The sequence below is a fragment of the Engraulis encrasicolus genome, chromosome 19, assembly GCF_034702125.1.
Source record: "Engraulis encrasicolus isolate BLACKSEA-1 chromosome 19, IST_EnEncr_1.0, whole genome shotgun sequence".
Classification (NCBI taxonomy): domain Eukaryota; kingdom Metazoa; phylum Chordata; class Actinopteri; order Clupeiformes; family Engraulidae; genus Engraulis; species Engraulis encrasicolus.
Window position 1 is genome coordinate 9,871,866 of NC_085875.1, and position 10,000 is coordinate 9,881,865.

At 43.7% G+C, this 10,000-nt stretch overlaps 1 protein-coding gene across 1 annotated transcript in view; it reads right to left on the reverse strand.

Annotated features, from left to right (window-relative positions):
• The window catches only part of ralgapa1 (Ral GTPase activating protein catalytic subunit alpha 1), a 171,500-nt gene that overhangs the window by 50,079 nt on the left and 111,421 nt on the right, over positions 1 to 10,000 (reverse strand). Inside the window, exons 36-38 of the mRNA XM_063183617.1 lie at positions 8,928 to 8,999; positions 8,294 to 8,417; positions 7,610 to 7,765 (exon numbers count right to left, since the gene is read on the reverse strand). Coding sequence (XP_063039687.1) covers positions 7,610 to 7,765; positions 8,294 to 8,417; positions 8,928 to 8,999 — 352 coding nt within the window. The remainder of the gene's footprint in view (positions 1 to 7,609; positions 7,766 to 8,293; positions 8,418 to 8,927; positions 9,000 to 10,000) is intronic.

A 10,000-nucleotide genomic window follows, 5' to 3' on the forward strand; every position in this document is an offset into this window, starting at 1 on the left:
AAAGTCAACGAAAGGTCCTTAAAATTGAACTAAAGATCCTTAGGTTTCAACTAAAGGTCCCTTCAGTCTGCCTATATTAGAAATGTAAATCAGCTTTTTTAATGCTCATTTTAACGGGTTTTCTTAGAATCAGCTTTTTTCATGCTCATTTTAACGGTTTTGTCTATTTAAATATGTTCATTTTAACGGTTTTGTCTAGCCTATTTAAATAGGCCTAAATCAGCTGCTAAGTTTTGTTTTTTGTTGATTTAAACATGTAAATCTATAAATAAAATGTAATTACTCGTTTTAACTGGTATGTTGTTGTTGTTTTTACGATTAGGTCGTTACATTAATGCTCATTTTAACGGGTTTTCTTCAGCCTGCCTATATTAGAAATGTAAATCAGCTTTTTTAATGCTCATTTTAAGGGTTTTGTTTATTCAAACATGTAAATCAGCTGTTAAGTTTTGTTTTTTGTTGATTTAAACATGTAAATCTATAAATAAAATGTACTTACTCATTTTAACTGGTAGGGCTATGTTGTTGGTTTTTTAACGTTTACGTTACATTTTTTGACAATTTACGTTTACGCCCTTAGGCCTACATTTTTTGACAATTATCTAGACAATATTTGAGAAGCTTTTTTTTTTCACGTCGTTACATTTTTTGACAATTTACGTTTATGCCCTTACATTTTTTGACAATTATCTAGACAATATTTGAGAAGCTTTTTTTTCACTTTTACGCCGTTATTTTACTCCCATCTGCGGGCAGAGAGGCGGGACCAAGCACAGCCTGCTCGCTTTGAATCAAAGCAGTGCGGTTTAATGTGTCTAGAAGTAGGCTATTGACCCTTGTGCTCACGTTGAATCAGAGCAGCGCGCGTCTAGGCTATAGACTATAGTGCATCTAGAAGTAGGCTATTGACCATTGAGCACATTGTCATGCAGCGAGTTTTCTGACTTTCCGGTAACTTTTTAGATGCGAAGCACCAGCAACAAGAGAAAGCTGTCTCCCGACACTTTGATGTTTCTGATTCTGAATGACAACAAATAGTTCCATGAGCCAGAAAACAATATAGGTCATAACAGTGTTGAAAACATTACAGAACCCCTGTGTTAAGCCCATGGCTACAGTAGAGAGAGAGAGAGAGAGAGAGAGAGAGAGAGAGAGAGAGAGAGAGAGAGAGAGAGAGAGAGAGAGAGAGAGAGAGAGAGAGAGAGAGAGAGAGAGAGAGAGAAGTTAAATCGCTACGTTAACACTGCACAGGAGCGCGTTCTCTCTCCGCCGCGTCTTTGCATGAACAAATGAAATGGTAATTGAATAATAGTTTGCCAGTATTGCAGGGTGTAGGCTATTAAACCCAGTGTACGTTGGGGTGCAAGGGAGAGCAAGGAAGAGAGCAGCATCTGTGATTAACCGCTTCGAAATGTGTGCGTAAAACTTGCTGTTAACCAGTGGATTTTGTGAAGCTTAAAGTGTACCGCATTAAAAAAAAGCTTTGTTTGATTTCGTGTTTGTATTTTACTTTGACGTTGCCTATAGTCCTCAGTTTATGGGTATTTTCAGTTGACCCCCTACACGTTTTCTTTCTGTCATGTAGGGTATTGTAAATAAATCGACCGTATTTTTTATCATTTTGATTTCGGACTTAATTTAGTCCTTCAATCACCCCTCTCCAATTGCAAACTTTACCCTGATAGAAGAGCATTCGCTACCCTGCACTACTCGTTAAGCACTTATTGTCTGACTGATTTTGGCTGCTGCTAATAAGGTAGGTCTATCTTATAAAAAAAAAGGGTCTGTCACCGTTTTGGCTGAAGGTTGACACCACGAACCAGATGACAATTGCAGTCTTGCCGCGGGTCTTGAACAGTGTGCTCTCTTTCCGATTCAGATTGCTTCTTCTGAGAAGGCAACTGTCTACCGCAGGAGAGGGGAAAGGTGGCAATATTATCCACAAGCTTGTTGGATAAATTGTGTTTAGCCTATCGCAGATGAGGTTCCGGAATATTTTGTAGTGCATGGGACATTGACAAGGAAAGGTAGCTATAATATCCTTCGACTTTTCAAAATGCCTCCTACTCGCTTTGAATCAAAGTAGTGCGGTTTAATGTGTCTAGAAGTAGGCTATTGACCCTTGTGCTCGCTTTGAATCAGAGCATCGCGCGTCTAGGCTATAGACTATAGTGCATCTAGAAGTAGGCTATTGACCATTGAGCACATTGTCATGCAGCGAGTTTTCTGACTTTCCGGTAACTTTTTAGATGCGAAGCACCAGCAACAAGAGAAAGCTGTCTCCCGACACTTTGATGTTTCTGATTCTGAATGACAACAAATAGTTCCATGAGCCAGAAAACAATATAGGTCATAACAGTGTTGAAAACATTACAGAACCCCTGTGTTAAGCCCATGGCTACAGTAGAGAGAGAGAGAGAGAGAGAGAGAGAGAGAGAGAGAGAGAGAGAGGAGAGGAGAGGAGAGAGAGAGAGAGAGAGAGAGAGAGAGAGAGAAGTTAAATCGCTACGTTAACACTGCACAGGAGCGCGTTCTCTCTCCGCCGCGTCTTTGCATGAACAAATGAAATGGTAATTGAATAATAGTTTGCCAGTATTGCAGGTTGTATTAAACCCAGTGTACGTTGGGGTGCAAGGAAGAGCAAGGACGAGAGCAGCATCTGTGATTAACCGCTTCGAAATGTGTGCGTAAAACCTGCTGTTAACCAGTGGGTTTTGTGAAGCTTGAAGTGTACCGCATTAAAAAAAAAGCTTTCGCAGATGAGGTTCTGGAATATTTTGTAGTGCATGGGACATTGACAAGGAAAGGTAGCTATGATATCCTCGTGAATAGGTCTTCGACTTTTCAAAATGCCTCCTCTCAACATTCAACATGTGGGTTATTCTGTAGTCCAACGCTATCCTGGCAGGAGAATCATGCGTTACAAATACTGCATACACACTCAGCAATTGTGTCTGTTGGTTTTTGTCCTCCAGGTCTTCATAAAATCATCTACCACCGCTGTGATAATTTGACTACACACCGCTGAACAGTTAACAGTTTTTTAGGCTACTGTATTGACAATTGCAGTCATGCCGCTTGTCTTGAACTGTCTCTTCCCGTTCCATATCGTGACAGCCAGATGAGAAGCGCAAAGGTGGGGGCTATCCGCGATCGCGGAGGAAAGGTGTCAATATCCATAGCCTAACCCTTGAACTGTGGAGCAATTACATATTGTTTAGGTTCTTGAATACTTGGAATTAGCATGGAATTAATTTTCCATTAATAAGGAAACGTGTAAGATTTATCCTCAATCCTCCCCGATAATGTTTTTGTCATAGGCCTAATGTTAATGCCCTCCCCAACACATATCCTCAGTACAATATTGCGACACACGCTTGGCACAATGATAGGCCTACTAAATGAGTTCAATGTTCTTGCAACACTTTTCCCAAGAAAAGTCAGTTTTCATTTCGAGATTCCGGAGCAAATCAGCTGGTACTGCGCTGCTCGCTTGCTGGTCAATAAACGTTGAACTGAACCGTGTTGTGTGCGTGTGTGGCTGTGTGTGTACCATCGTATGTCCATGATCGTCCGTGCTCTTATCATGCAAATGACATGTAATGCAGGCAAGGGCGTCCGTTTGATTTCAAAAGTGCTGCCCCGGACAATTACCATAAACCCGAGTAAGGTTTGAAAAGTGCTGGGTACAAGATAAGGCTACTTCCGATTTGAGGTTTCATGATAAATAGCCTAATACGCATTGGCGTATTGACGCATAATGTGGCCATGTTAAAAAATAAAAGCCATCTGCGCTGTCTTGTTTATTTCTGATATCCTGCGCTGAAGTCATCTTTATCATACATATTATTAATGCAACGGTAACTGAGTGGTTAACCCATCATAACTACATGTAGCCTTGCATAATGGTGCACGTCAATTTGTTGTCATAACTTCGCTCTGTCCCTTTTGATTTCCTCAAGCAATTCATCCCTTTTGTCATTGTCCCTGTTTTACTGTTAGTCTTATGGACCTAGGGCGTATCGATCACCATTATTTGCCTGAAACCTGCAAACTAAACACTGCATGCGCGCAGCCACACAGAGCCTTCTCTGTGTCAAAGGAACCCTTTCTCCGCGCCTGTGCGGCATTCTCCTTATCGCTCCTAGAATGGAAATACATGTTGGCAGACTTTATTTTGCATAATTCACGATTATCTGGATATATTTGGCTAGGTTACTCAGCAAAGAACATCATTAACGTTAGTGAGGTAACTTTTGGCGTGCTGATACAAACACCAACGGTGAATCACGACGCAGGCCCTACTTCCCCAACCATAGCCTACTGAAAAGGTCCATAGCCATTGTGTTCAACGCCCTTTGATAGGCTCTGCCTGTATCAGGGTCGATAGGCTAATGATGATGGTCAGGGCGCACATCAGTGTTTTGGTTGTCTATGCTATTTTCTGGAATACTGTGCCGATTAGATAGAAATGATCATGTTATGAACCCGAGTTTAGTAGATATCGCGCGGTGAACGAGGCAGCCAGCAAACAGTTTGAAGCGCAATGTGGCTGTAACAAGTTAGAAAGTAGCCAAACCATGTTGCAAACCATTATGAGTGTTCCACGAACTATCTTTCTTTGCGCACGCTATAAACTATGGTTAACTATGTATGCTTTATAATGTTGGTAAAGGCGGGATAAGCGGGATAATTTATTGTCCACACGTGACTACGGAAAATACATTTCCCTTCAGAGATAACAGCACTCCGCCTTCGGCGTCGGGGGTGTCATTCGTCCCGTAGGGAAACATTTTCTTATAGTCATGTGTGGACAATACATTATCCCTTAGGCCTACCTTTAAATTGATGTCGTACATTTTAAAACATTTCGTTGATATTGTAGTGGTGCAAACGACTGTAGTTATGAGATGGGCGCCAGCCAGGCAGCAAGACTGCCGTTACCTTTCCAAAAATGAATAAAAATCAGTGACCAACACATTAGAAATAATTCATATCAACACAACGAATATCTTTTCTTGCGTTTAGTAGTGCACTTTTGCAAAACCCTCTCAATTTGGAACAGCTCACATCAATGTCTGGCTTTAGCGATTCTTGCAAATGGTGATCTTCTCGGCGCAGACTTCATGGTTCCCTCTGGTTCCCTCTCTCTTGGCTCTCTCGGCTTGTTGCTTCCTGACAGTCTCACCCGCCATTTGAAATTAACTCCATTTTATAGGCTGCACATGTAGTTCACAGGGGGTAACGCTGTTATCTCACTCCGGAGGAGGCAGAGGCAGTCCGTTACAATGTAGTATATATAAAATAGGCTATAAAATAGGCCTAATGATAAAAAAGCATCCTGAACTAAAATTAATAATTAATTAAAAAAAATAGAGACGCACGCACTTTCTACATGGTTCGATTTTTGTTTTCATTGCATTGTGGTGGTAGGCACACAAGTTTGATAAAATATAAAAAATAATAGGCCAATAAAATAGGCAGACTAAACTAAACATCTGCCCAGTTACACGAAAGGTCTGCATGGATTGAACGTAACGTCCTTAGGTCTTCTACGAAAAATCCTCAGGTACTGCACGAAACGCCCCATGCCTTCTACGAATGGTCCAACGTTTTCTTCGAATGGTCCCCTCTCAACAATTCATTAGACGAATCGTCTCGAATTCGTGCTATGGTGCCTTTGGCGCGGTGGGTGTTTTGTAATGTATTGCAGTGCATGGTGGTGCCGTGTGTGTATGTGTGTAGCAGTGTGGTGCCTTGGTGTGGTGTGGTGTGGTGTGGTGAGGGGTATGGTGGGCGGCACAAAAGGCCCGTCTCTGCGTGGGGTACAGGGGAGCTACCCTCCTGCCTGCTGAGCGCCCGGGATAATGGGCACGTAATGGGGGCGGCACACACGGGTCACACCGCCTCTCTGGAGGCCCACTTCACCCCACTGGAACTATGGGTAAAAAGAAAAGAGGACACAAAAAAAGATAAATATGCTGAGGGCTGCAGATCATGTGAGAGAGCTGGTGAGAGCTGGTGAGTGAGTAAGCACAGATGTGTCAGAGAGAATGAAAGGAGGTGAGGGAACAGCAGGAGCCACAAACACAGAAAGTGACTGAAAGAAAGAGAAATGGAGAGAGAGAGAGAGAGAGAGAGAGAGAGAGAGAGAGAGAGAGAGAGAGAGAGAGAGTAGAGCACGAAAGAGAGCGACAGAGAGTGAGACAAAGAGAAAGTGAAAGAGAGAGAGAGAGCGAAATAGAAAGAGGGAAAGAGAAGACACAGGACACAAGCAAGGAATGAAAAGACAAAAAAAAATGAGAAAATGAGAGCAGCAAGGAGTGCAAGCACAGCAAGAACGAGGGATGGGAAAAAAAAGAGACATCAAAAGAACGAGAGCGCAATCGAAGGAGAGAATGCCCAGGTGAGGACACACTGAGAAGAAAAGAAAAGAAAGGAGAAGAGAAGAGAAGCACCTGCAGCAGCATAGATGGCACAGTGGGCAAGTATACAAAGGTGGGGTGCAGAGGTTAACCAACAATGCTACTCGGGGACACTTGAATGGAGATCGATAACAGCTGAAAAGGCCTCTGACTGACCCCTGCTGACCTCAGAGAGACTCTGGACACAGAGAGGAGAAGGTCGGGGGGGGACAGTCAGGGCGATTGAGGCAGAGTCTCAAGGCCATGGCCATAGCTCTCTAGCCAGTGGGAGGAGCCCTGCAGAGCACTCTTTTCACAGGTAACTGGAACTCAGGCACTAGCAGGCAGAGTGACAAAAGGTACCCCCTGACTGGCACACACGCGCGCGCACACACACACACACACACACACACACACACACGCACACACACCTTCACACACACAAACACACGCACACACGCACACAAACGCACACACACACAAACGCGCACACACACACACACACACACACACGCCTGCAGTACGGAGCACAGTGAGGACAGGAGTATTGTATTGTGTGCTGCACACTGAGCCCACACCACTTCAGCCATCTTCCTTTCGGAGACAGATAATGACTAGAAAAACACAACCTATTTACCCAAGTGACCAGCCAATTTACCCAAGTGACCTTGCTTTCCTTGCATAGTACCCGCATATCTGCCCATCAACTCTCCAAAAGGTGCTATGTTCCCGTCTCGTTCATGCACAAGCCAAAGGTCACAACGTTTACCAACGCCAAATCTGATACAACAAAAAAGCATGGTCACTCATTCACTTTCACAACAATGCATTGAAATCAGTGTTTAACACAAACGCACACGCACGCATGCACGCACGAACGCACACACTCACAAACTAAAAAGGCACACGCAGACAAAGAAGAACATAGACAGACAAACGCACACGCACACGCGCACACACAATAACCAAAAAATCACACGCAGACAGAGAAGAACATAGACAGACAAACATACACGCACACGCGCGCATACGCGCACGCGCACGCGCACACACACACACACACACACACACACACACACACACACACACACACACACACACACACACACACACACACACACACACACACACACACACACACACACACACACACACAGACACACACAAAAAACCCAAACAGAAAAAAACCATGTATGAGACGGTACCTTCTTGGTGAGCGAGTCGTCCGAGTCGGGGGGCATGCGTGTGGAGACGTGGAACATGACCTCGGCGGTGGAGGTGGCGAAGTAGGGCATGGTGAGCCCCGTGCTGCGGTTCCTCTGGAGGCCGCCCATGAAGCCACAGTGGCTCGTCAGGTTCACCTGGATCAGGTTCAAACACACAGTTAAGCAGGGCTCCAGCCGGCCAACCAAATGCTGGTGAAATTTCAGTTGGGCTGGTAGAAAAGACTAACTTACACAAGCCACTATGACACATTAGTGAGTGTGTGTTTTTTTTTGTCGGTGATGAAAAAAGTTAATTTAGACCCCGGAAGGTAAGTACAGATATACCGTAGGTGCACACAGATTAATGCACAATGAAGTAAAACTGAAGTAGAACTAATGTCTAAAAGCCAAAGGTGTTTAGAGGAACTAGACTTTATAACACCACTGAAATACTCATTTATGTTATAAACATGAAAAGATTATATTTTTCTCTGCCTTGATTAGAATTCTAGATTGCCCATATAATATTTTTACCACAACACACACACACACACACACAACACAAACACGCATGCACACACATAGGCACGACACACGCATGCACGCACAAACATTATTGTGAATTTGAAAATGAATTTACAAGTGCTGTAAAAAAAAAAAAAAAGCAAAATAAGGTTTGCATACCTCCCAGCCCAGCCCTGACACAAAGTCCTCGTAGGCCTGGCTGCCGCTGGTGTTGGACAGGATGGAATGCTTGTCCTCCTGGCCCTCCGCCACGTAGAACACGGCTATCTTGTGAGTCTCGCGACTACGAGAGCGGGAGGAAGGGGGACGAGATTCACACAGGGAGAGCAGAAGAACAGAGAAGAGAAGTCAAGTCAAGTCAAGTCAAGTCAAGTCAAGTCAAGTCAAGTCAAGTGTACGTCTTAAATCTATGAAACAGGGCAAGCACAGAAGTTAAGATTGACAATAATCTCTCTCACACACACACCCACACACAACTATCAGACTTATACATGAATTTATTATTCTTTCCCTCAGAGGAGAGGAAGAGAGAAGGGACAGACAAAGTGTCAACGCAGGGCATGCTTGAAAATCAATTCTAGTTGGGTTACAGCAATATGAATGATTTTATCCGAGAGTAGTCAGTGTTTAATGAAGGATTTTTGTTTTCTTAATGAGAATGCCACAAGGACCCTGTTGTTGGGTGTAATCATATAAGTTGGCTGGGGTTTGGGCTAAGGTGTGCGTAGTGCACTGATGTTGGGCCCAGTCTAAAACTGCAGATGCATTATTGTAGGGTTAATAAAGATCGTACCACTGTCTGGAGTCCAGGTTCTTCAGTTCTCTCAGTAGCTTCTCGTTTTTCTTCAGCAGGTGGAAGCTACTCCTATAGGGATAAAACAGAACAGGGGGACAGACAAAGAATCAGTAACAAAAAATATAATAAAGAAATAAAGAAAAAAAAAGAAAGAAAATGAAATAAAAAACGAATGCACAATGACTGTTCTAGTTCAAAGGTGTAAAGCCCAGAACAAATGAGAAATTCACAGGAATAACAGACATAGTTACAGAATCACAAACACAGCTTTAAGTTAATACTGCAGTGCTTTTTGTATTTTCATCAAAAGCACATGCTCTGTCACGGTCTTTTTTTAAAAAGCATTTACTAGTAAATCTGTCTTTATCTATGATTTTTTCTTTCTATCCTTGATTCGGTCTCTGTCCCTCTGTCTGTTTGCCTGCTTGCCTGCCCGTCTGTCTTTCTTTTTGTCTGTCTGTCTGTCTGTCTCTCTCTGGCCCCATCTCCCTTGCTCAGATGAATCCTTGCTAACACACGCATGGCCTGCTACCCACGTGCACACCAGCTCCGGCCCATTAGTCACTCAGGCACCTTAATTGGCCAGCACGTTGTTTTTGTCACACAGACAGGACTTACAGAAGAGAGGAGAGTTGCCACACAAACGATCCAGCGCAGGAGTAGGCATAAAGTAGGCCAGAGAAGGGTGAGAGAGAGAGAGAGAGAGAGAGAGAGAGAGAGAGAGAGAGAGAGAGAGAGAGAGAGCGAGAGAGAGAGAGAGAGAGAGCGAGCAAGGGAGCAAGAAAGAGAAGACCAGATGGACAGAGAGAAAGAGTAAAGACAGAGAGAAGGAAAGGAGGAGAGAGAGAGAGGAGTAAAGAGATGGTCAGAAAGAGACTGCTCGAGAGATAAAGAGACTGTACAGGAAGAATGGGAGGAAGACGGGAGGAGGAGGAGGGCTAAATAGACTCCGAGATAGACGGAGAGAAGGAGGGAATGAGAGAGAATAAGAAATGTCATGAAGAACTTCAGCTACAGTAGGCTGCTTATTTTCACATGTGAAATGTGCCTATTTGGCTTGATGGAGGGCA